Source organism: Trichoderma breve, chromosome 1, assembly GCF_028502605.1.
Source record: "Trichoderma breve strain T069 chromosome 1, whole genome shotgun sequence".
Classification (NCBI taxonomy): Eukaryota; Fungi; Ascomycota; class Sordariomycetes; order Hypocreales; family Hypocreaceae; genus Trichoderma; species Trichoderma breve.
The window spans coordinates 5,210,317-5,234,503 of record NC_079232.1 but is presented as its reverse complement, the minus strand read 5'-3'; the positions used below and the strand labels follow the sequence as shown (position 1 = coordinate 5,234,503).

Sequence of the window (24,187 nt, the reverse complement as noted above, 5' to 3'; positions counted from 1 at the left end):
CCAACACCTGTAAGGCACCAGCAATACTGAGTTTCAGGGCAGCTAAGGCGGCCTGTTAGCGTGTACCCCACCCTGCAGCTTAGCGGCTCAACAGCTAATGATCTCATGCTCAATGGATCAATGCTTTTTGCTTTTCGCACTCTGTCAAGCTTCAATCTTCCTCCATCGTCAGCCTTTTTCTTGTCCATCTTCAACATTGTCACTCAATGCCGCATTAGAATTAACCCAACTTCTTCTTCTACTTACTATTTCTTTTCACTACCTTACCCTTTACATCTTAATAATATCGAAATCTACGCCACAATGCCTCCAAAGAAGCGATCGCGCCTCCAGATGTCCTCGACTCCCACCACCATCCGAGAAGACAGTGCTATGGACGTTGATTCTCCTCGGATAAGTGGCACACCGGGCTTCCTCTCATCGGCGTTTAAGCCCATAATACCAGTCACCCCGTACGATAATCTCTGGACGGATGACCAGATCTCTTCACTATTCAAAGGCGTCATTCGCTGGAAGCCTGCTGGTTCGTTGCGTCCATCGCGCAGATGCTTGCTTGAAGTGCTCTTATGCTGATTCAAGATGCTGTTGGTTTAGGGATGCACAAACACTTTCGAATGATAGCAATATCGGAACACCTGCGCAACCACGGCATCGACCCCGACATCCATCGCCACACGCGCATCCCCCACATCTGGGAGAAGCTACGGACATACTACGACCTCGAGCTGATCGATGAGCGAGAATACTTTGACGACGACGAATCAGAGGACAGATATGTCGAATTTTCTCTCCCTTTCCACGAATTCGGCGAGATGATGCTGCAGCGCGCCATTGCGGATCCCAGCGAAGCACCCTCGTCTCCTCCCCAGCTGGAGCTCTCCCCTCCGCCCCAGAAGCGTTCGCGAGCCAGCACCGCGCCCAAGACGAGGGGAACCTCTGTTGAAGGCGCCGAGAGTAGTACTGCTGCTTCTGTTGCTTCACCAGCACTGAAGCCGACAAAGGGAGCAAGGGGCCGCAAGAGAGCTGCTAGTCAATCCAAATCTGAAAAGGAAAAGGTGGTGGAAAATTCTGAAGATGACGAAGACGAATCGGAGGAGGAGGAGGAAGAGTCTGGCTCCGAGGAGAGTGAGAGCGAAAGCGCAGAGAGCGGATCTCCTGCTCCGAAACCAGCGAGGGGAGGGCCGGGCAGAGGCCGTGGAAGAGGACGCGGACGGGGCAGGAGAGGCAGAGGCAGAGGAGGCTAATTGAAGTGTTGGATAAGCTGTGGGATGGCGTACATGGTTTCCGTGGACTTGGCATAGCGGCTTGGATCAACAGTCAAGATACCCGAGTTTTTAAGATATATTCTTATGGAGTTTTAAGGATATTACATCGTCTCCTTTCTTCTTGACTATGTGTTTACTGTTTGAGCTGTTCCCATTATGCATCACTTTCCTCCTCGTCCTCATCTTCATCCTGCTCTTCTTCCCCTTCGCTTCCCTTCTCTATTTCTTCCTCTGCTTCATCACCTCCTTCATCCCCAGCTTCTTCCTCAAGCACCATTGCCTCCTCCTTCAGCTCTGGTTCCGGCTCCGGCATCGGCTCCAGCTGTGGCAGTGTTTCCCACTCGCTATAGTATAACAGCTTGCGCGCCCACTCTCGCCCACTTGGATAAAAGGTATCCAAGGTCTGGTTTGACCGTCGAGGAGGACCGGGATCGTGCTTCTTAGGTAGGTCCATAGGTGGCTTCTTCTGCAGCAAGTTCCACATTTCGACTTCCGCCTTGTAACTTGCATACTGGTCAATTTCCTCGGCTTGCCTCTCTTTTTGTCGGTCTATAGCTATGAACGCCTTGAGAGCCTTCTTTGTAGCTTTATCGGTCCGGATGTCCAAAACTGAATGTTCCAGCACTTCCATTGCCTCCATGTTGATTTGTTGCTCTTCATCGTTAGTGGGAGGGGGTGATCTGCTTGAATCGGAAAGAAGATCATCTGAAGAAATATCTTCCTCATCCTCGTCGCTGTGTTGCGTCGAAAAGGGGGTGTCTGGGTACGCTCGCTGTCGTGACCCGGCTGCTCCCTCACCAGAGAGAGCCTGTTCCACTTCTTCATAAGACATGCGCTCCTCTTCGAATTCCTCATCTCTTTCGGGAGGATCTTCGTAAACATCGAGTCGTAGTCTTCGGGCACTATTGATCCATGTTTCATTCAACTTGCTAGCCATATTCAAAGACGAGATGGCTGCTTCGGCATCCTGTAGTTGTACCATGGCCCTGACATTACTCCCCATGGAGTTCTTCGCTCTAATCCTGGACATGGCCATAAAGAGCGTCGTCTGAACAAGCCTCCGAGTGATTGATACGGCTAATGAGTGAAAATCATCAAACGTTGTAGCCCACATCGACGGAGGCTGTTCATCAACCGAGTTCCAGTTGTTGCCTGGAACTGAAGAGTTCATAAACATGCGCGCCGAAAGCTCCAGCCATTTGGACACATGAAAAAGCTGAGCAAATTGGGGCGCATTGGAGAGGTTTGCATCCTGTCCATGAAAGTCCCTGCTAAGTTTCTTAGCAACCTTTGGGGTGATGTTCCATGCATCTCCCCACCGATTCTGCTCCCGCAACTCTTCGCGCGCTTCTTGCTTGAGCGAAATCTCGTCGGCAGCTTCTTCTTGGGCATGGCAGCACTGCTGACTGATCTCCAGAGCAGCTGGATACTCTGCAAATTCTAAAATGGAACGAGTCCCTTGCTGCTGCCTCAAGTCACTGGCATCTTGAAGATGGCGCAGGTAGTGGCCGACTTCGGCGATGCTTTTGCTCCCAATCTTGGCGGCAATACCAGGCAAGTCATGTTTTCCGAGGCGTGCTACGGCTCCGAAAAAATTCAGCTTCTCTGGCGCCGACCAGGACGTGAGGCCAATTTCACCGGCGGTGGGCAGCTCTTGGTCGCCGAAAGAGCTCCGCTGTGCAGCATCCTGAATCTCCTTGTTGAGAAGCTCCAGATAGCCAAAGTTGAGCTCGGATCTCTGTCGCTTGAACGGTCTATATATCGCTGTCGTGTCATCCAACGGTCTCTTTAAAGGCGACCGCAGCTCCTGACTTTCTGCTGCTGATGAAGCGCTGTCCTCGTCTTCTTCAAGATAGTCACTCTCTTCACTGTATGGTTCTTTATGCCCTTCATATCCAGTACTCAATTCAGCTGCCGCAATCTCTTTAGAAGGGCTCTCTGTCTTGATCCGCGGTAGTGAGATGGCGGCAGCATCTTGTTCTTCATATGAGTTGTCGGAATCTTGGTCCATGGTTCGGTCACTGGGGCGTTGAAAATTGCAATGAGAGGAGAGGACATTGTAGCAGTGACCGAATCGGGACCACAGATTAAGTCTAAGGGGAAATCAGCATCGAATCTGGTATCATTTCTGATATACCTTGAAGATATGGAAAAAAGTTGAAAGATGAAAAGCTGCAGCTATAAACCATTCACAGTATCTTTTCGCAGCTGACTCAGCCACATTGTCGACGCCACAGTGGCTGACAGGTTACATAAGGCAACTTACACCAAATCTTTGCATCTTTTTTGCTAGACTAGGATTTTCATTCAAAGACATATAGACGAGTGCAATCCATCTTGGACGGCATTGCCATGTGCAATGCTACAAACCGTCGCGAGACGTCTCTTCCGGCCTGATGCTGGGACTGGCGTCCCCTCAGGTTGGAGCAAAGTCAACCAGTTCAGAAAATATGCCGCCGCTGCTCTCAGCAATAAGCTGAAGCTCCGAGACTATCAAGAAGAATGCATCAAATCCGTAGTCTTAGCCCTGAAGCGAGGGCATAAGCGAGTTGGCATATCTTTAGCCACCGGGAGTGGCAAAACAGTAAATCATTCCTCTTATATCCTATATCCTATTCTTCTATGACATGGTGGAGCTAATTTCACTGCTGAAAAGGTCATCTTTACTCAGCTCATAGACAGGGTCCACGACCGCGTCAAAGATGCTAATCAGACTCTCATCCTGGCCCATCGCCGTGAGTTGGTTGAACAGGCTTCCAAGCACTGTCAGCTTGCCTATCCGGATAAGAGGATTGAGATTGAAATGGGTTCTCTGCACGCCTCTGGTATGGCCGATATTACCATTGCAAGCGTCCAGAGCATAACCTCCAAGGGCCGACTGGACAAGTATGACCCTTCAAAGTTCAAGCTGGTCCTTGTTGACGAAGCCCATCATATTGTTGCGCCAGGCTATTTGAGAACGCTGAAGCACTTTGGTCTCGACGAGAAGAGATACAACTCACCCACCCTAATAGGGGTATCGGCTACCTTTTCTCGCTTTGATGGTGTCAAACTCGGAGCCGCCATTGACGAAATTGTCTACCACAAGGACTACGTAGACATGATCTCAGACAAGTGGCTCTCAGATGTTGTTTTCACAACAGTCGAGTCATCCGCCAACTTGTCCAAAGTCAAGAGCGGCGCATTTGGCGACTTTCAAACGGGAGAGCTCTCCAAGGTCGTCAACACCGACATCATCAACGACATCACGGTCCGCAGCTGGATGGCCAAAGCCCCGGATCGCAAATCGACCCTGGTTTTCTGCGTCGACCTAGCACACGTCTCGGGCCTGACACGGAAATTCCGCGAGCACGGGTTTGACGCTAGATACGTCACCGGCGACACGCCCAAGGTTGAGAGAAGCGCCATTCTCGAGTCTTTCAAGAAGCGCGAATTCCCCGTGCTTGTCAACTGCGGCGTCTTTACTGAGGGCACCGATATCCCTAATATCGACTGCATCGTGCTGGCCAGGCCGACGAGATCGCGCAACTTGCTGGTACAAATGATTGGCAGGGGTATGAGGCTGCATCCAGACAAGAAGAATTGTCACATCATCGACATGGTCTCCAGTCTTGAGACCGGTATTGTTACGACACCAACGCTGTTCGGCCTTGATCCGAACGAGTTGGTTGAAAAAGCCTCGGTAGACGACATGAGGAAAATCAAGGACCAGAAAGCAGCAGAGGCGGAACAACAAGAAAACTCTCCAGGCGCCAGCCCGGCCGCCTCTCCAGCAGTGACCTTTACCGATTACTCCTCCGTCTTGGATCTCATCGCTGACACCTCCGGCGAGAGACACATCCGCGCCATCAGCCAGTACGCATGGGTCCAAATCGGTCCAGAGCGCTTCGTCCTCTCCGCGCCGAGCGGATCCTACATCCGGATCGAGAGGCTCCCCGAGCAAAAGGGCGCCTCGGAACCCACATACCACGCGCTCGAGATCCGCGCCCTCCCCGCCGGCATAGCAAAGTCCCCCTACGCCGCCCCGCGCGAGATCCTCAAGGCCGCCACGTTCAACGACGCGGTCCACGGGGCCGACAGCTACGCCGCCAGCGCGTTCCCCCACACCTTCATCCACCGGCACCAGTCCTGGCGGAGGCTGCCCCCGACGCAGGGCCAGGTGGACTTCATCAACAAGCTCCGCGGGAAGAGCAAGCCCCTGACCTCGAAGGAGCTGACAAAGGGCAAGGCGGCCGACATGATCACGAAGCTGAAACACGGGGCGCGCGGGCAGTTTGCGCGGATGGAGGCGGAGCAGCGGAGGCGGGAGAAGACGAGATATACCCTTGATGCGAGGCAGGACAGGGAGTACGTTAGGGTCGGGCCGCTATCAGCTTAAAGCCCATTTCTGCGGTCGTTTTGTTTGTCATCGAAATATTGCATACTCTGGAGTTAAATGGGTTGTTTGGGAAGAGACTATTAAGGAACATGTACGATTTACACACGATATGATACGGGAAGGGCTGTCAGATGGGATGTTTTACGGAATGGAAAGCTAGATACTCTCAATATGTATAAAAGGCAATGCAGAATAGTTTTCGATCTACAAGCCAGGCTCAATGTTGTCGTCTTCAGCATTTAAATATGGAATATCACGGGGCACGGTACAGCAGTTGACGAAGCGAGACACATCACAGCAATGGAACCAATTTGTTTTATCATGAGATCAATAGACACCAAACTTTCTTCAGTCAGATACTGCGTCAAGATGACCATATGTGAGATTGGGCATAACCGCTTTTTGTGCCATGGGTATCATGCGTCTTTCCATTCGACAGATCATAACCGTACATTGTGTAGAACAAGACACTTTTTGTGCCCCCCCCGTTTCCACAACCAAAAAAAAAAAAAAAAACAATGTTTAAAATAGGGGGCCACCAGGATTCCCTTCTCCGTCTTGGACAAGAGGGACCTGGTGATCCCCTCCATGTGAAAGTAAATGCACACACGCACACATACACCACTCTTCGCTTGTCGCGCGTGTTGACACACCGGCCTCTCCAAAATGCCATCTACTCTTTTCTTTCGTCGATGTTGCCCCTTGGCACGACTCCACCATGCATCAAAATCATCAATCTTGCAAACTAAATTCTTTCAGCTCCAGCGCGTAGGGGTATTTTCTTCGCAATTTTTATCTTCGACGTCATGGACGTTCAAATGGGTATAAAAAAGTGAATGCCGGTCATCAAGACTGACATTGTCGAAATTTCAATAAGCGAGCAATGACTCATAAACAGACGGCGATCAACGGCAAAAAGAAGGAGTGAAAAGCAAAAACACACACAAAGACAGGAAATCAAAGGCACGAAACGAAAACGAGAAGAGAGAAAACAGCGCAACAAGCAAAAAATGAGGAACGCGCCAACATCTCCGGCGAATCAAAGCCTGGATATGATGCAATTTTGGACGCTCCGGGGTATATCCAGCCGGGGGGGTATTCGCATGTAATGGGTCTAATTCGGCAAAGTCTAACGGAAAGGCCCAATGGGGGCGGGGTATCCTGAATTCATAGAGTGTGAAGTAGAAGGTCTCCCGCTATCACCAGACGCGCGGGTAGTGTGTCGTGTAGCGATGATGTCTTTTGGAAGGGGGATGGTTAACTTGCTTTCGAAGTGGTGGTTGCTGATGGGGCGAGCCCAGGGGTTCTCGTCATCAGCCAGGTTCACACCACTGTCGTTCCAAGGGTTTCGGTCAGCATTGAAGCTGCGAGTGGACTCGATCGAGATGAGCGACGATTTGGAGACATTGGCAGAGCCCTTAAAGAAGCTGCCGGCGGCCGAGTGCGAGCTGTTCTTTCTGCGGTCCAGGAATGAAGAGATGGATGTCATGCTTCCGGGCTTCCTGAGTCGATCAAGGATGCTGCTACGTTCTCGGGCAATGTCCGCATTGAAGGCATTCTTGATGGGGGAGTCGCTGGCTGCCGAGGCGGGTGCGTGCTGGAGCAGTTTCGAGTCAAAGTATTGAAGCGTATCCTCAAACGAGTCAGACTTGGGGCGGGGAATCGAGCCCTTGACGATATTGGCTTCGACATTGGCGGTGGCAAACTGCGCAAGCAAGAAATCAATAGCGTCTCGGAGACCTCCAGCATTGTTGCGCGTGAAGCCCCAGACAAGAGTAGCAGTGGGAGCACCCTCTTCAGTAGTCTCATCAGGGTTCTGGTGAACGGTGACCTCCACCTCATACTGACTCTTCAGCTTGGGGACAAGGTCATGCGCGAACTCGGGAGACTCCAGAAACTTGACCAACTTCGGACTGCGAGCAAGTACCAGCTCGTGTTTATCTGGGACCATGCCAAGAAACTCGTCAACGCAGTGAGGCACCTGCCACTGTGGACCAGTGACAGTGACTTCGTCGCTCGCCTGCTCAGTGCTGGGGAAGTTGATCTTGCAGTTGTACTTTTGTTCAAGCTCGTCAATTTCCGAAAGACGAGCAATGAGTTCACGGTGGTACAAGCGATCAACACTAACGATCTGAGAAGTGTACTCGGAATCCTATTGTAGATTTTGTGTTAGTCAAAGGTTTGCCCTCCAAAAATCTTCCAGGACTACCTACAGCTCGGTCGACCATTTCAAGAATCTCATTCTTGACAGCATCGAGATTTTGTGCATTACGTGCCGGCGTACGGCAAATAACATTGTCGACTTTGATGTCGTCATCTTCACGCCCCATGCCCCCTAAGTTTTATTGTCAGCACTCTCCTGATGGAAAAGAATGGTCATTCGGTTGTTTTTGCTCACCTCTATCCATAGCGTTAGAAAATTTGACAAAGACGGAATGCTTCTTCATGATACGCTGGATATGCTGTCCGCCAATGCCAATGATACGCTTGTGATACTGATCGGGGACATGGAAAGAGATGGATGCCGGCATCTCCTGTTCAACCAAGGTCAGGCCTTGCTTCATGGATTCGTAGGTGGCAGCCATGACGTCGATATTGAAGTTGTATTCGTTGAAGCCGTCAAAAATGATCTGAACATTGCCTGCCTAAGTGTTAGCTTCATGTTGACAAAAATCTACAAGGACAGGGGGTTGGCGTACTCTGTCCCATGATTTTGTTAATTTTGCCGTTCTTTTTACCACTGACAAACTCCTTGTGCTCATTCGCGAGCTCAATCTTGACACGGATTTGATACTGAGACTGAGTTGCAAGCTTCAACTCGGAGATAACTGCTAAGGCAGATTTTACGGAATCATCGGCACCAGTCACGGTAAAAGAGGCCTTATCAAAGGACACCTCGGCATCAGAGTGGGCGCAGATATCAGCGAGCATATCGTTGATTTCTGCGGGGGCAGGAATATTTCTGGCATCCGGCTGTTGAACGTACCACCCGGCGCCATAAAACTGGCCAGCCAGTGACATGAGCTCCCGGACGGTTCGCTCAACAGGCAGGCCTTCGCTTCCGTGGACTCGGACCGTTGTACGCTGGCATGCCAGAGGGGGGAGCATGATGTACGTTCCGTTGGCTTCAAGGATCTTACGAACTTTATCCAGGCGGCCCAACAGGATGTTGTCCAATTTTGCAGCCGGGATGGTGACATCTTTGACGAAAAGGCGAATGCGGGAGACTGTCTCGTGCAGCTTCTGCTTGGCCATCTCAATGGCTTGGGGAGACTCTCCGGTGATGTAGATCTCTGCAGGGTCGCGCCGATTCGCACCCTGTGGGCAGTATCGGTACATTTGCGAGAACATGGGAGGGAAATAGATGGCCGTCCCAGTCGACGATTCAATCAGCTTAATGTTTTTGCGATGTCGTCCACAGACAAGCTGGTGAAGAGACAGTTCGATCCTCGTCACATCCACCATTCGACCAAGCTGATTCATGTTAGAAGATGCAATACACAGAATTGGTGTAGCAATGGCAGGGAATACGAACCCACGAGTCGATTTGAATGAGCACTCGGGCTTTGGCATGCTCGGACGACAAGATATCACCATAGATGGCAACTCTCCATCGTTGATCCATTCGCATCTCGGAATCGCCCAGCATTCCGTCCACCATGGGAGTCAGTTTGGGGCCCAACAGAAAGATGTCAACACCACAGTAGGCAGAAATAGAGTCCAAAGTCTCGAGGACAGGCTTTTTGAGCACACCAGCGCTCAGGTCACAGACCAAGCTTCCCTCAATGTCAATAGTGGTGCATCGCTGCGTTTGACTATAAGTTAGCACACTGCGGCAACATCAAAATACTCCGAAACTGGCGTTTGAGGCATACCATGGATATGGGGATCTCGTTTAGAATGGTCTCTCGGCTTTTGTTGACGAGCTCCGGGGATCCCGTAAGACAGATGGTGGTAATCTGCTGGTCTTTGCCGTTATTGGGAGTCGTGGTAACGACTTGAGCTTCAATAGGCAGAGGCCCGGTGGACAGATCCTTGCAGAGTTTGTGCAGATTTGCCAGGTTTTGGGCATGAGCACGGAGCTCGTAGACGTGGACATCATCCGGTGCGTCCTCGGGGTGCGTCCATCTCAAAACAGCGTCGTTGGTAGCATGCAGAATATCCTCGGTGTTGGGACCAACCAGATCGGAGGCGAACGGGACGTTGAACGAGTAGTGTATCGTAGCATCGGGTGCAGGAGAAGTAAGAGGCAGGCCAGGCTGTGACACGTTTTTGCTCAAGCTGTTCATGGGCACACTGGGTCGACCCATGCCGAAGTTTGGGCTCATCCTCTCGGACCAGTGGCGCATATTGGCCAGCTTATTCATGATGGTTGAGGAAGAGAAGCCGGAAGAGTCGAGTTGAGGCGGATCGCGAGTTCGGGACGAGAAGAGGAAATGGCGGCCAGATGAGGAATCAGAAAAGCAAGGGGTATCGATCTGGACGAGAGAAGAAGAAAAAGAAAAGAAAAAAATGCCGAAATGAAGAAGAAGAAAGGAAAGGGAACAAGAGCTGGTGGTAGAGGCCCTTTTCCTGGTATCTCGAGAGAGGTTGACAGAGGCAGAAGAAGAGGGATGGGCGGGTTTGGAGAAGGGTGGAGGAGAAAGGTCTAGCAGAGAAGAGAAAAGAGGGTACGGAGCGCTGGGCCGTTAAGAGAGGCCGGGTATTTGGTGTTTTTAGTAAGTCGAGCTTAAGTAGTGTGGGATTTCGGGGGCCTGGACCGCAGCAGGACAAGTACCGGCGTCAGTGTGTGGTACCTCTACCTGGCACTTTCTGAGATGTCGAGCGAAAGACACAACAGAGGCCCTGGTGAGTTGATGCCTTTGAATGGGTTGTAAAAAAAATAATGGACGATAGTCACGACGATGAGCCAAGTGAATTCAATGTACACCACAGATTGTTTAAGAAAAAGGATGATTCATGGATTACATCAAAGTAGCCCGGAGTGCTGTTGACGCCAAAAAGTACTGACAGGGACCCAGCACAGCCAGGCTGAGTCCGTCGTAGGGATCCCGGGTCTGCCAGTACCGCTAGACAAAGTAGAGGCCTTTTTTTCAACTCGGAGGGCTCACAAGCCCAAGCCCCCTTCCACCTTGTCCAAACCAAGTCCCATGTCTGCGGTAAAGCAAGGAACCGATCCGTACGGCGCAGTGTGAGTACAAACCGAGGAATCCAACAGGACCCTCCCAATCAATATCTATGATACAGATTCAAATGCGTGCAACATACACAGAAGCAACGCCGGGATACCATGACCTGTACTGTACCTACGTCCACAACGCTAATGTACAAGATACTCAGGTAGGTACCTCAAAATGCATCGGCACCACACGGACGGTTTGACGCAGTGATACGGCAGCAGTGTTGCACTTGGCACATACATGTACTGGGTAAGCACATAATACCTGCCTTGATACATTTGAGAAGCAATAAACCAGGAAACCGTTTGTTTGGCAAACACAAGGGCACCACAGACGGGAGCACAAATGCAGCGTGCCGTGACTTGGGAGCAGCGTGCCGTGACTTGGGAGCAGCGTGCCGTGACTTGGGAGCAGCGTGCCGTACAAGTACTCTCGTCCTCTTCGTTTATAGACTCAGGCAAGGAACATGGATGTAACATTAGCGTAGGTACATGTATTCGGACTGAGAGAGCCGGACGCACAGGCGTTTTGGACAATGACAGGCCGCTATGACACCTGTCTGGGTCGTAGGTACTGGTACGGGCAAGCAAAGCCCTCAGGTTGGCTTAGCGTACCTACCTACCCATGATGTGAGTCTCAGCGGCACTGCACTGCGCAAGACTGCGTTCCTACAGGTGGTGGCCACTAAACCATGAGTGGGCCAGGTACGAGTACTCGCACGCTCGGGCACAAGTACCGCGACTGCGGACAGCGCATTTTGGAGGTACTCCGACTCCGCCCACACTGAACTGACAGTCGGGTGAGACCTTAGCTCAGGTTGTCTAATGCGGTGCCGGTACCTGTACAGCACAGCACAGCACATAGCCGGGCGAGGCCACGGAAGAACGCTTGCTGCCCCTTGTGGTCGGGATCGATGAATGGGAAGCTTGGACGAGAGACGGCAAATAACCTCCATGTACCTCAGTCGTACTACAGTAGATTCCCAACAACACATGCTCTTCGTCTCGGCGGCATCTGGTGGCCAAACACGCCCAAATCTCTCCTGCAACAAGCTTTTCTGCAGTCCAAACGGTTCACAGCATGGCCGCCAGCACTAACTAATCTTGCTACTAGTACTAAGTCTAGCAGCACAAGTCGTAGCACCAGCTTTGCTGCAGGCTCGCGGCAACCTTGCCCACACTCATGGCCATCACTGGCTGATCCAAAAAGGCCCCGAGCACCGCCAATCTCGAGATAGCCAACGAGATGCCGTGGTCAGCAGGATGGCTTCGCTGCGAAACCTTACCTGGCTGGCTGGATGCACCCCTAACCCGTTTGGCACCTGTTTGCTGCTAACCATCATCCGATAGTCTTTGGTTCAAGATGGAGCCTCGGCTCTGCCTCAAGTGGCCAGACGATGCCCTTGATGACACGGTATTGGGAAAAATGCTGACTATGAGCCTCAGGTTCTCTCCTCCGTCTCCGTTTGCTTCCCCTTCTCCCTTCTTTCTGCTTCTTTTTCTTCTAGCGTTTGCCGGAGCTGTGGAAAGATCAGATGCTCGGCTAGGCGATAGCCCACAAACCCACCCACGACATGCTTCGCTTTCCCACTGCCTTGTGCTTGCACGCAACAAGGAACGAAGGCTCTCGATCCCGGACTCCACCACTGTGTCCACTCCCTAGCCTGGCCTGGTTGGTTCCTTGCTCTCACTGGCACACGCAGCCCTCGCCCACTGGTAGCCACTTTGGATCACCCAGATCATCCATCACCGGCAGGGGTCATCAGCACTCTTTGTTAAGAGTGTTGGTATGCATTAATGCTGGAGTATACAATAGTCTACTTGTGCAAAGTTTTGGCCATCACAGCCCCTTCTTCGTCCTCTCTCGCCGAGACATCCAAGCGCTGTTGGGTGGTTGGTATTTGTCTCTGCCATACAAGCTGTGGGATCGACGGCAAGATCTTCAGGTTCAGCGACAATGAAGTGGGCCCCGCTATAAGATACAGCAAATCATGACGAGTACAGTACAAGTATGTGCGAGAGGGGCGCTGCACCAACCAAGCTTTTTTGCGCAAACGATACGAGGGCTTGTTCTGCCATGCGAGTCGCTGGGCGAGAAGAGGCTCAGAATCCTCCTGTTCACGATATCGCCTCAGTCTTCCTGGAGACGTGGTTTCCATTCTCGTATTGTATCTATTTCGATCATACGACACGTACAAGTATCAACCATCTCGGCACCCCGGGATTTGACACGTTCCGTTCGGTTCGGTCTTCGATTAGATGAATGAGCCCCTGGAACCAAAGCATGTACAATGTACTCGAGGGTGGCATACAGCCTAGGAATCATATCACACCCATGAGGCTCGTCGGCATGCAGAGGACAGGATCCTTGGCCCCGTCTTCCATACGACTGCCAATCATTGTGCTAGGTGTCCAAGGCGGTTTGCTACAGTACAAGCATTCCCGTGGTGCGCCGTGATTTGTGCGAGTACACATCTTGCTACAGTACACCACGAATTGCAAACAGAGGTTGGCCAGTCTCTACACTGCTCCTTGCCGTTGTTTTTCACCCTCGCTGTATCTGGCCTAGCACCACCGGAATGTGTGCCGTGTCTCAAAATTACCGCCGCCACTGTGAGAAAAAGGCCGCCTGGAAATGCGGGCGTATCTGCGTCAAGCTTGATTGATTGTTCCACGACAATGCAACCCGCATTTCGCTCTGGGGCACTGCCGTGGCCCAATCGAAAGCTCTTGATTGATTTGGGCGGCTACCACCTTGCCTTGTTGCTTGTCTAATCGACCACACACGGGCCGGCCAAATTCATGATGGTTGTATGCTACGTCAACCTCTCTATGGCCTTGGGCTATGATGGGCTCGAGATAAGGGTGGTTGCGTTTTGAAAAGCTGCGTGCTTACCGGGTGCGTTTTGTAGGTTTCATCTGGTCCTAATGCCGCTGAGCACACACCCTACATACTCTTCCAGGCCTCATGAAACACGAGATCCGTCGGCGTTTCCTCATTCTGTCGCCCAACTCCGCCCTCAGTTCAGCTCACTAAGCTCTACGCCAACAGGGCGCCGAAAGCCCGATTTTGGGGCCTCCATTCCATTCCGCGACTCCGGTACATGCGGTGTTGTTTAAAGTGGACGGGATCGTCGTAGACCAAACAAAGAGGAATGACATGAAACTACTCGCAGCTACTAATACTAGCACCTGCTCTACGAACATCAAGCCAGCGAGTGCTATTACATGTATGAGGCCGCCGTCCGCGACCCAGCGAAAGAAAAGCCCGCTGTCCATAAGGCCTCCGCCCGTGCCGTCTGCGAGAAATGCGTTTCCCGTCCTATCCGGTGCCCGAAGACTTCTAGCTAGGTGAGAGCATCACATCTAGCGCACATCTGCCGAAACAGTAAGGAGCCATGGGAGCTTTCGTATCCCCACAGAACGCCGCAGCCACGGACGGCGGAGGTGGAGAGAGGGACTGAGTTTGGGCCTGTCCAAAGTACGCAGCCACGGACTATTCGATGCCGATGCGGGCCGAGGGGGCAAGGCGCTTTTTTCTACCTCCTTTGATGTCATGATCAAGGAGTCTGGCCTTTCAAGACCCCATTTGTAGCTATAAAATCACTCAGTTCGCAGGTTTTCTTCTTGGCATCTCCTGGTTTTCCTCGAGGGTATGGATCCTCAGCTTGGGCCAGCGTGATGATGTTTGACTCGTAGGACTAATAATACCATTGTATAGTGTATACCGCGAGCATGAGGCGAGATCATCTTAGCTCAAGCCCCTGCTTCACGGTACATATATATCCGTAAATGCTTGTCAATTGTGACATATGCGTCATCTGTCATTGATCTTCTCCTGGGAGCCAACCACCCGATGCTTGATGATCGACACATGTCATCTAGAGTTTACTAAGCATAGCTCTTCTTAGTGAGGCGGTCTCCAGAGTCAATAAGTGAGATATCAGGAGGAAAACATATTCTCCTGATTATAGTTTGCGTCATTGACTGCTTTGTCCTTTATCCACCTTCAAATCCTCTTAGCTTGCTTCTTAGGGCGAGCATAGTTGTGAAACCACTTATACATTTTCTATAACTGCAACATCTACCTCCTAGATATGGTTGACAGATTGACTTCCGTATGGCTTAATAGCTCATTGTAGCTCATTGTACAATGCCAGAGTAAATCCCCCGTATTTATGACCTCGGTTAGGCCTTTAGACTTCCCGTCCGCCTGAAATGAAGCAAATATTAATCCCTCCATGGTATACCGGCTTCCTGTTGTGCCAATCGCCTGATTCCGAATCCCTAATCCGATGTTCCGTGTCCCTGGCCCCTTGTGCCGTTATGAAATGTACTCATACAAGAACTTATACAAATGCAAACAGAGCGGTCGAATATAATGACCACTCCTTTCCGATCAACTTCTTCTCCGTAGCCACTCCTCAACGATAGATCTCTCGCCTGACGTCATCCACGTACACAATTTCCCGCGATGCTCCACGAGGCCGCTCAATGAAGGCGATTTCATCCGATGCCCTCGTAGCTCCTCTGTGAGGCTCATGGTACCGCTCAGGGGGTCGCATGCTGTACTCCCGATGAACTGTTGCAGCTCGCTGCATGGGGCTACCAGCATATTCTCTGGCATAGGGTTGTGGGCCTTCTGGATGACGACCATCCATGTGGATACTCCCGCTATACTCTCTGCCGGCAGCATCGGGATGTGTGCTGTGCATACGAATGTATGGTGGAACAGGCTCGAACCGCGATGATCTGTAGCCTGTCGGTCGTGAGACGTATTCTGCTGGCCGCTCCTCGATGATTCTGCCATCATGAGACCTCACAATCTGAATGTATCCTCGTTGCTGCAATTGATGTTCACGATACTGACCATCCCTATGGTCGTAAGGATACTCTGGCTCCGATACATATACTCTTCTTGCTGGATCGTAGACCGACAGTGGCCTGGCATATACCACATTGCCTTCGTTGTAGGGCCCAGCCCCGATGTTGCTTGATGGAAGTCGAGATGGCAGTCGCTCGTAAATCACTTCCGGCTCTCCGGGTCGGGGTAGGGGAGCAACAGATTGCCGGCCGGAGGGTATCACAGGCTCGACATACTCCCGCCCATACGACTCATACATGACCCGTGTTGGTGGCCGTGGGGGGATTATGAAAGACTCACCCTCTGGGCGTACGCTCGCGCGGGGTCCATCAATGGGCTCCCGATAGATGCGTATGGGTTCCCGAAATGAGTCATATGCAACGACCTGCGGCACTGCGGCAGGGCCATGAATCTCTCTGGAGGGTGGAGGGTGATATGATACCACATCCCGTGGTTGAGGTTGAGGCTGAGGCTGACGTACGTAGCTCTCGCCTGAGGGAAGAGGGCGGACATAGCTCTCACCAGACAAACGACGATTACCGGAGAAATCCCCATTGCGACTCGATTCTCCAACTGGCTCACCACGAATGTGAGAGCCCGGGGCGGATTGAGCAAGGTATGGCGCGGGGCCGGGTTCTTGGTACGCCACGGGAGCTTGGTCACCTCGAAACACCTGTGACGGCTGCTCGTAAGAAGCATTCGATGGAGGCTGGGCATATCTCAACTCAGATTGTCCAGGTTCATTAGCATGTCCTTGAGACTGTCTCTGGCGTTTGCTGGGTCTGGTGTAGGCTGGGGCTGTCAAGGATGGTGACTGTGAACGAGGCTCAACTTTGATACGTGGCCCGGCCTCGGCCTCTGGCGCTTGCCGATCGGCCTTTCTCTTCTTCTTTCCTCTTCTCCTCTCTGTATCCCTTGCGCCCTGCGAAGAGCTGTCGGAGCTAGTACCTGCAGGCAAGGGCGCGTTTCGGAGTGCCGCCTCATGTACCGACGTACCACGAGATTCAGCCAAGCCTGAATCGATGATGGGGGTTTGCACATTGACTACAGTCAAAGGTGTTATCTTTGCTGGTTGAGGAGCAACGGGTATCAAGTCATGATTCCGAATAACGGGAGGACGTGGCAGCAGAGGTTGGTTTGGATTATACTGGGACTCGTCGTTTTCAGATCCTCGAGACCGCGTTTGCAGTAGCCGATCTGGTTCTGTAGGAGCAGGGCCATGGGTAACTGGAGGATTTCCATTATTGGCGAGTATGAGCCCGGGAACCCGCACCTTCTCGGGTCTACTCGCGACCACATTCGCCATCGGAGCATGGATTTGGGATGGAGGCTGAGAGGGAGGGGCGGCGGCATGATAACTATTCGTAGAAGCTGCCGTGCTATTACCGTAGTCTGTGGGTTCGTGAAGGCTTGGCTGAGATGGCCTGCGGCCATCTATCAACATGGCATCATCAGTTGATCGGCGCACGCGCGAAGTCAGGTTGGACTCGGGCGTGTCATGCTTTGAGGAGTAAAAGGTGTTATCGTCAAACGAATCACTTGCAGCTTCATGATTAGCAATCAAGCCTCCATTGGTGGCAAAGGGTATAGTAGTGGCTTGAACAAGAGTCAGAGCCTTTGCGAGTACATCGGATAGGTCAAACTCATTGACGGGTTCTGCTTGCACTTGCTTTGAGACTCGACGCTGTTCGATGTCGTCTCTCAGAGACCGCTCTATTCTTTGCCTCTGCAGCTGAATTTCAGCCCTAACAAGTTCGTCAGATTTCTCAAGAAGAATGGGATTGATCTCTGTCGTCCTAGTTGCAAATGGCTTTGGGTGCCGAGAATCAGCAGCGGCGGCGCTATCATCAGATACAGGCCGTCGCAAGCTGGGGTTCTGACTCTGAATTTTCTCAGCAGATTGCTGGAGAGAACCAGGCCTTGTGTCTACTTCGCCAGGCTCTGATGGCGGTTTCGCATAGTTGATAATGGAGTGGGACGAGGCCTTGAGGCCGGCAGGGAGCTTGATGGTTGGGTGGGTTCCCGCGAGAATGGCATCGCGAAATCGCACAATCTTCTCGTATTCTGCAATCTCTTTCGCTTCTTTCTCTGTCAACTTGGCCGATGCAGATGCGTTTGCGCGGGTAGGGGCGGCCAGGCCGCTGTCTCCCGGGCCCATAGCAAACAGTTGCTCCCTAAAGTTAGCAAAAGTTTGGATAGCCGCGTCAACAAAGCGCAGTGGGAAACGCGAGGGCGTTGCGCTGAGCGGTCAAGGGCGGCTCCTGGCAGAAGCTACAAGGGCGCTCTTCAGAATACACAATCAGCCGTGCGCTTCTTTGATGCTTCGATCATAGTGGGTGATCGAGATATGCTGATGCCTGGAGTGAAGGCAAAGGATGGAAGTTGGAATAGGGAGGATATTTGGGGCTGGTTTGGCCAAATAATTTGGAGGTGGTGACAGGGTTCGTTTTGGGCAGAATTCTACTAGAGTGGGGCTAGCAGGTACAAGGGTACCTGCTAGCCTTTGGAGCTCCCCGCTGCCGCCTTGAAGCACTTTAGTGTCATTGAAGGGCTTCATCTCTCTCCCAAAGGCGTTGCCGCGCTGAGAAACAGATAATATCATTATATGTCACTGGGTATATTGTTAAGTTTCTTCAATTGGCGTTGTATAGTTGAGACTCGGACTATTATCAATGCAATGTTAAGGTTGTGTATGAGAGGCTTCTGCGTCCCGACTATGAATGTCCCCCGTAGATTAACAGCTGAAAGAGATGAATGAATAGGTACACTGAACCAGGGTGTGCCAAATGCTACTCCAAAAGACGAGCCCAAATTATACACTATACAGATTGATACCAGATATTCCATCACAGTAAGAATTCGAAATCGGTTGCTGTCTTTAAGCGGCAAATTATTCAGCGACCTCAAGCCTAATGTAGCCACTGCCTTGGCGCAAGATGGCCGGCCGCTGAATTTAGCAGCATGCTAGCCGGGCATTAGTACCGGTGAAGAGTCATCAAGCCTCGATTTATTTTAGGACAGATCCGATCTATTTCTTTTCATCACACTCTGAGCCGGATGAGTTTATACAGGCTTCCCATCTCCCTTGTAGTTCGGTCAGCCATTAAACCCCGCCCTTCCTTTAGCAACAAGAACATCGGCTTTCTTTCGCAAGCATTTCCTGGTACCGCCACGCGAGCATTTCACCGATCTCCGGCCTCCTCTTTTCTCACTAAGATGACTGTTCCCAATGGCACCAACCCCGGGAAACCGGTCCTATTCTTGTTAGTGAATCGTCGTCACAAATTATGTGAGCAGTAGTTCTAACGGTGTTCAAGCGACATTGACAACTGTCTCTACCCAAGGAGTAAGGAGCAATATGACTCATGACACAACCGTGGTCTAATTAGATGACAGGCAGCAAAGTACAGGATCTCATGGCCGAGCTGATTGACAAGTACTTTGAAGAGCATCTCAACCTCCCCTGGGACGATGCTGTCAAACTACACCAGGAGTACTACAAAAACTATGGTCTGGCCATCGAAGGACTGGTCCGTCACCACCAGATTGACCCTCTGGAGTACAACACCAAGGTCGACGACGCTCTGCCCCTAGAGGGAATCATCAAGCCCAATCCAGAGCTGCGTCAGCTGCTCGAGGATATCGACAGGAGCAAGGTAAGGGTATGGCTTCTCACGAATGCGTATGTCACCCACGGCAAGCGAGTCGTCAAGTTGCTCGGCATTGACGACCAGTTTGAGGGTCTTACATTCTGCGACTACGCCGAAATGCCCTTAGTCTGCAAGCCTCACCCAGACATGTACCGGAAAGCCATGAAACACGCTGGGGTGGAAAGAGTGGAAGATTGTTATTTTGTTGGTACGGCTGTCCCTTTTGCTCCACGGCTATGGCCAATCTCTATGAATGAAGAATCCAGAACCTCTAACATCCGAATACAGATGATAGTTTTGCCAACTGTGCCGCTGCAAAGAAGTTGGGCTGGACGGCAGCGCACTTGGTGGAAGAAGATGTCCCACAACCAGAAGTCCAAGCATCGCAGTATCAGATCCGCCACTTGCGAGAACTGCGACAAGTCTATCCCCAATTTTTCAAGAGCTCCTAAAGAGTGCAATGTCATTTGTTTAGAGGGTTATACTTTGGGTAGTAGAGATAGAAGCGGCGCCGAGAGTCACAATTTACTAGAAGAGCAGATGCCGTTATAGCTTACATAGATGAATTCAAGATATATAGATACCATAAGAATATCTTTATTTCATGTCTAATCTGGAACTAGCAACACCCTCTCAAATATCTCTTCGAAATCAACCATGCGTTCTTAGATTTTGAAATCTCTTAGATCTCAAAATGCGCTAAGAAGTCACGGCTGGTTTCGAGGATGAAATTTATGAGGGGATGACCAGTTACAGGTTAGACATGAAATACAATCGAATATTATTCCTTTTCGCGATGTTACACAATGACCATCTCCCAAGCTTTGACTACCGTGATCCTGGCCATCAACCAGCCATAACCCAATACCTAGGTATCCTTAACGCCTCGCTACCAAGTAAAAGCAAGCATGTCGATTAAAAGAAGAATTCACGGCTCATGGCCGCCGTATGATACGGATAGTGGAGTCCAGCTGTTTCAAAATGTGATCTCTCTCCTTTAAAGCTTCCACCCGCTGTGCCTCGGCCGTTTTTAAATCTTCCTCGAGGTCTTTAATGTGTCGTTCCTGATCTTGTTCACTGTTGTCGAGACCGGGCAACGTGGAGATGAGAACCTCGATTTGTTGTTCTTTTACGATCAGGTCTCGCGCCAGCTCGACTAGGCCGGCTCGGAAATCTTGGGGAGGGAGTGCGTCCACTATCGAGAACATCAGCGCGAGTTCGCATATGAGCCGACCGCCAACCACTACGCAGCTATCCACAGTTGTTCGTACCTTCTTTTGGTACCTGCTCCTTAGGCTCGCGGATCTTGTCCTTCGGGCCCAATGGCTCGAGATCGTGCCTCATATGGACGAAATGCAGAGAAGCCACGAGCTGCTGAGCGAACTGGAGATGGATTTCCATTAGCCAACGGAGCTCCTCTTCAATGGAAAGTCGGGGTGCTGTCATGTAAAACAACATACTTGATCAACTGCATCTTGCAGCTGCGTGAGTCGATCCCCCATTTTGCAATGCTTCGACCGCAAATACTGTAGCAACTAATAACTGCGAGGCTGATACACGATGCAAAGAGGTGCCAATAAGGCTATCGCGTAAGTGGGATGCGTGAGAGCTACCGGTACCGTGCAGGTTACAGTGCTAAGAATACGGAGCTGCAACCAGCTGCCAATCTGGAGGATAGCGCGGAAATCGGGGAATAAACGATCCGGTCCACCAGTCAGGTGAAAGTGAACACATTGCTATCTGTCCATTTGAGTGCAGTGACCTCAAGATGGCAGTCGCCCACAGCAAGTTTCTCTCATTCGCTTTATAATACGCTTCAAGGCCGACACATTCACAGTCGTGCTTCTCTCAAGCTTGTTTCTTTCTCTTGACAATCTTTGCGCCTTTCAGCTTCGACTCGGGCTTGTCAATCATTAATCCCAATCCTCGCCAGCCCATTACATCGCCATGGCCACGCCGCCGCCGCAGCCGCCTCCAGGCGCAATGCCCATGGGTATGCCCATGCCCGGTCCTGGCTTCATGGGCCAGCAGCCCACGCCCGAGCAGATCCAGCAGATCCAGCGCAAGATCGCTGAAGATGCCCAAAAGGCTGGCATGACTGTGCCCGAATTTATCGAGCACATCAAGCAGCAGCAGTTTGCGCGAATGCGCCAGATGCAGATGCAACAGGCCGCAGCGCAGCAGCAGCAGCAACAGGGAGGAGGACACGAAGGCCACAACCATCCTCACCCGCACCCGCACCCGCACCCGCATCCTCATCAGCAACAGGGCCAACCTCAGCCCATTACTCCTGGCCCGCCCAACCCCAAGGGACTTGCTGTCGCCAAGTTTCTGCGCAGCCAGGACTTGAAGCCACGTACCTCGATTCTGAATGGCGAGCGCAAAGATATGTTCAAGGGTGAGTGCCGCATTGTGCCCTGCCAAATCTCAATTCATTGGTAGATGCTTACCGAATCAACAGTGAAGCGTGCTCTGCGAGCGCTGCAGTCTCCGGCATATGAAAAGGCTCGAAAGAAGAACCCTCTGCTGCCAGAAATCACCGACCGAGCATCTCTGGAGAACACCTTTAAGCTGCTGCCCCTCAGCATGCTTGCGCTTAGAGTCACCAAGCTCGAGCCCCAACCCGGCCCCAACGGCAAGAAGCCCAAGCGTGTCAAGGGCCAGTGGAATGTCAGGATAGAGCAGCAGCAAGAGGCCAGAGACGACATGTACTACGTGTGGCTCTGGGAGGGAAGCCAGGTCAAGCGCCAGCTGTATGCCGCCCTTGCCCTTGTCATCATCTTCGCCGTTGTCCTGTACCCCCTGTGGCCGTTGGTCCTTCGACAAGGAGTGTACTACTTGAGTTGGGGCATGCTGGGTCTTCTTGGTCTCTTCTTCGCCATGGCCATATTCCGTGTTATTCTGTTCTGCATTACGTACTTTGCCGCGCCTCCTGGACTTTGGCTCTACCCCAACCTCTGGGAAGACGTCTCTTTCATGGACAGTTTCCGACCAGTTTGGGCTTGGCATGAGGTAAGACTTTTCTCTTTTTGGTGTCCCCTTCTCTGATATCATCATCTCTGTACAAAGCGCTAACAAATTTTCTAGACCGAGAAGCCGAAGAAGAAGAAGAAGTCGAAGGCTGTTGCGGCAAACTCCGTCATGGCTGCGGCTACTGGACAGGTGGCACCGACTACTGCCACGACCACGGGTACGGATACACAAGTGGATGTGGCGCCTCAAGAGCCAAAGGTTTACGAAGCACCCAAAGTGGAGGAATTGGCGGATGAGTGAAGAGGGAGGGAAAATGTACTTGTACGAAAAGAGATGCGCGGGCCACTCCCATTCGAGCACAATTAGAGCCTCTGCTGCTTATTTACATAGTTGCTCGTGATGTTTGATGGAAAGTGGACGAGGGAAAAGGCGAAGAGGATTTCATTGGCAAATTAGAATTATTTCACGATGCTCCATTGCGGAGCGGGCGTTATGTATGATCTATGGACAGGGTCGTTTTCATTCCACGTTTGACAAATTACATTTTCATCCATGCATTGATTTAAGCAGTCTCGCTACCAGCGGCACGCTCATAGTACCAAATGGCACCAGGAGTCTTTGCGCAAGACGACACAGAGCCGCCAGCAATGTCGGCAGGGACACGCAGGCCCTGGTTGCGCTGAGGAGAACCATAGACGTGGTAGTAGTACCAGACCTCGTTGAGCTGAGTGCCGCCATTGTCGAGAGATCCCTTGCCGGCCTCGGTCTGGTTGTACTTGGGGCCACCGCAGCCGATGAAGGGGACGGCGCCGTATCCAAGGGTCAGAGCATCCTGGACGTCGGAGAGGGAGTAGGAGGTGGTGTTGGAAGGGCGGATGTTGGCGGCGGAGAGCCAGCCCCAGGTGGGGAGGACCTTATAGTAGGCGATGACGGTCTCGAAGAACTGGAAGAGGTCGTCGTGCTCGTTGGCCTTTGGCCCGTAGCACTCCTTGTCAAAGGTCGAGAAGCAGGTGGCGTGCTTGGAGAACTCGTGAGCCCAGAGCTCCCAGTTGGGGGCGTACTGGTTGATCCAGTATTTCTTCATGTAGGCGAGGAGATCCATCTTTCCGTAAGGCTCGAACCAGGCCTCGATCGACTCGCCTGTGTATTTTGGCACAGGGGTGCCGTCAGGCTTGCCATTGGTGGTGTTGGGAGCAGGGCTGGGATCGTATTGGCGGCTATTACACGATAATCAGATGCTGCTTGATAGAACGCAGTTGGTAGCAGCATGAACATACCTGAGATCGCAGTATTGAGTGTAGCTGCCGTTGCAGAAATCTAATTGACATGGTCAGACTCAGGATGGCATGAAGAGAGACAGCTTATACTGACCAGGCCAGAGACCGTGGATGGTCCAGGTGTAGGGAGGCAGCAGCTGTCCCTGGGCTTCGAGACCGGTGTTGGTGTCCCAGAATTGAGTTTGGAGCTGTAAAAATTGATCGAATCAGTAATTGAGCTCGAAATCCTTTGCCGTTGTACAATTGTGTAAGATGGTTGCTGGACATACCACCAGTCCTCCAAAAGTCTCGGTGCAGCAAGAGTCCACCTTTTCGGGCACCGCGTTCTCTGAGCAGGACAAGACTGGGTCGGCTATCGAGAAAGTTAGTCATACCATTCAATTGATACTAAATCATACAAAGCAACATACTCAAGATGCAGGTGTGGTTGTCGGGCGTCATGTTGGGGTACAGCCCAGCAGCGGCAAGCTGGGCGCTGGCAAGCACAGCCAAAGTGTTGCGATACATGGCTTCAGAATGTCGGGATTAACTAAATACTGATTGATTCCTGGAACTGCACAGACGAGCAAGCAAGCTGAGGAAGGGAAAAGGGAAAAAGAAG

At 51.7% G+C, this 24,187-nt stretch overlaps 9 protein-coding genes across 9 annotated transcripts; 4 read left to right on the top strand and 5 right to left on the bottom strand.

Annotated features, from left to right (window-relative positions):
- Positions 1–303: 303 nt before the first annotated feature.
- T069G_01552 (chromatin modification-related protein EAF7 domain-containing protein) lies at positions 304–1,248 on the top strand (the record flags this gene model as incomplete). The annotated part of the gene is made up of 3 exons (XM_056168762.1): positions 304–523; positions 595–1,125; positions 1,190–1,248. 3 exons carry the CDS (start codon positions 304–306, stop codon positions 1,246–1,248), a joined length of 810 nt encoding a protein of 269 aa, XP_056034078.1.
- A 171-nt stretch (positions 1,249–1,419) lies between these two features.
- On the bottom strand, positions 1,420–1,749 carry T069G_01551 (uncharacterized protein; the record flags this gene model as incomplete). Its single annotated transcript, XM_056168761.1, has 1 exon — positions 1,420–1,749. One exon carries the CDS (start codon positions 1,747–1,749, stop codon positions 1,420–1,422), a length of 330 nt encoding a protein of 109 aa, XP_056034077.1.
- Positions 1,750–3,624: 1,875 nt separating this feature from the next.
- T069G_01550 (type III restriction enzyme, res subunit domain-containing protein) lies at positions 3,625–5,643 on the top strand (the record flags this gene model as incomplete). The annotated part of the gene is made up of 2 exons (XM_056168760.1): positions 3,625–3,849; positions 3,922–5,643. 2 exons carry the CDS (start codon positions 3,625–3,627, stop codon positions 5,641–5,643), a joined length of 1,947 nt encoding a protein of 648 aa, XP_056034076.1.
- Positions 5,644–6,772: 1,129 nt separating this feature from the next.
- T069G_01549 (KH domain-containing protein) lies at positions 6,773–10,010 on the bottom strand (the record flags this gene model as incomplete). The annotated part of the gene is made up of 6 exons (XM_056168759.1): positions 6,773–7,795; positions 7,857–7,978; positions 8,042–8,284; positions 8,343–9,117; positions 9,179–9,448; positions 9,519–10,010. The coding sequence occupies 6 exons, from the start codon at positions 10,008–10,010 to the stop codon at positions 6,773–6,775; spliced, it is 2,925 nt and encodes a 974-aa protein (XP_056034075.1).
- A 5,236-nt stretch (positions 10,011–15,246) lies between these two features.
- Positions 15,247–17,844, bottom strand: T069G_01548 (uncharacterized protein; the record flags this gene model as incomplete). Its single annotated transcript, XM_056168758.1, has 2 exons — positions 15,247–16,634; positions 16,683–17,844. 2 exons carry the CDS (start codon positions 17,842–17,844, stop codon positions 15,247–15,249), a joined length of 2,550 nt encoding a protein of 849 aa, XP_056034074.1.
- Positions 17,845–18,902: 1,058 nt separating this feature from the next.
- Positions 18,903–19,788, top strand: T069G_01547 (haloacid dehalogenase-like hydrolase domain-containing protein; the record flags this gene model as incomplete). Its single annotated transcript, XM_056168757.1, has 4 exons — positions 18,903–18,949; positions 19,004–19,032; positions 19,083–19,544; positions 19,625–19,788. 4 exons carry the CDS (start codon positions 18,903–18,905, stop codon positions 19,786–19,788), a joined length of 702 nt encoding a protein of 233 aa, XP_056034073.1.
- A 483-nt stretch (positions 19,789–20,271) lies between these two features.
- On the bottom strand, positions 20,272–20,838 carry T069G_01546 (subunit 21 of mediator complex domain-containing protein; the record flags this gene model as incomplete). Its single annotated transcript, XM_056168756.1, has 3 exons — positions 20,272–20,531; positions 20,608–20,719; positions 20,797–20,838. The coding sequence occupies 3 exons, from the start codon at positions 20,836–20,838 to the stop codon at positions 20,272–20,274; spliced, it is 414 nt and encodes a 137-aa protein (XP_056034072.1).
- A 445-nt stretch (positions 20,839–21,283) lies between these two features.
- Positions 21,284–22,609, top strand: T069G_01545 (translocation protein sec62 domain-containing protein; the record flags this gene model as incomplete). Its single annotated transcript, XM_056168755.1, has 3 exons — positions 21,284–21,734; positions 21,798–22,348; positions 22,424–22,609. 3 exons carry the CDS (start codon positions 21,284–21,286, stop codon positions 22,607–22,609), a joined length of 1,188 nt encoding a protein of 395 aa, XP_056034071.1.
- A 262-nt stretch (positions 22,610–22,871) lies between these two features.
- T069G_01544 (ribonuclease t2 family domain-containing protein) lies at positions 22,872–24,093 on the bottom strand (the record flags this gene model as incomplete). The annotated part of the gene is made up of 5 exons (XM_056168754.1): positions 22,872–23,526; positions 23,587–23,626; positions 23,681–23,774; positions 23,856–23,938; positions 23,997–24,093. The coding sequence occupies 5 exons, from the start codon at positions 24,091–24,093 to the stop codon at positions 22,872–22,874; spliced, it is 969 nt and encodes a 322-aa protein (XP_056034070.1).
- Between the last annotated feature and the right edge of the window lie 94 nt (positions 24,094–24,187).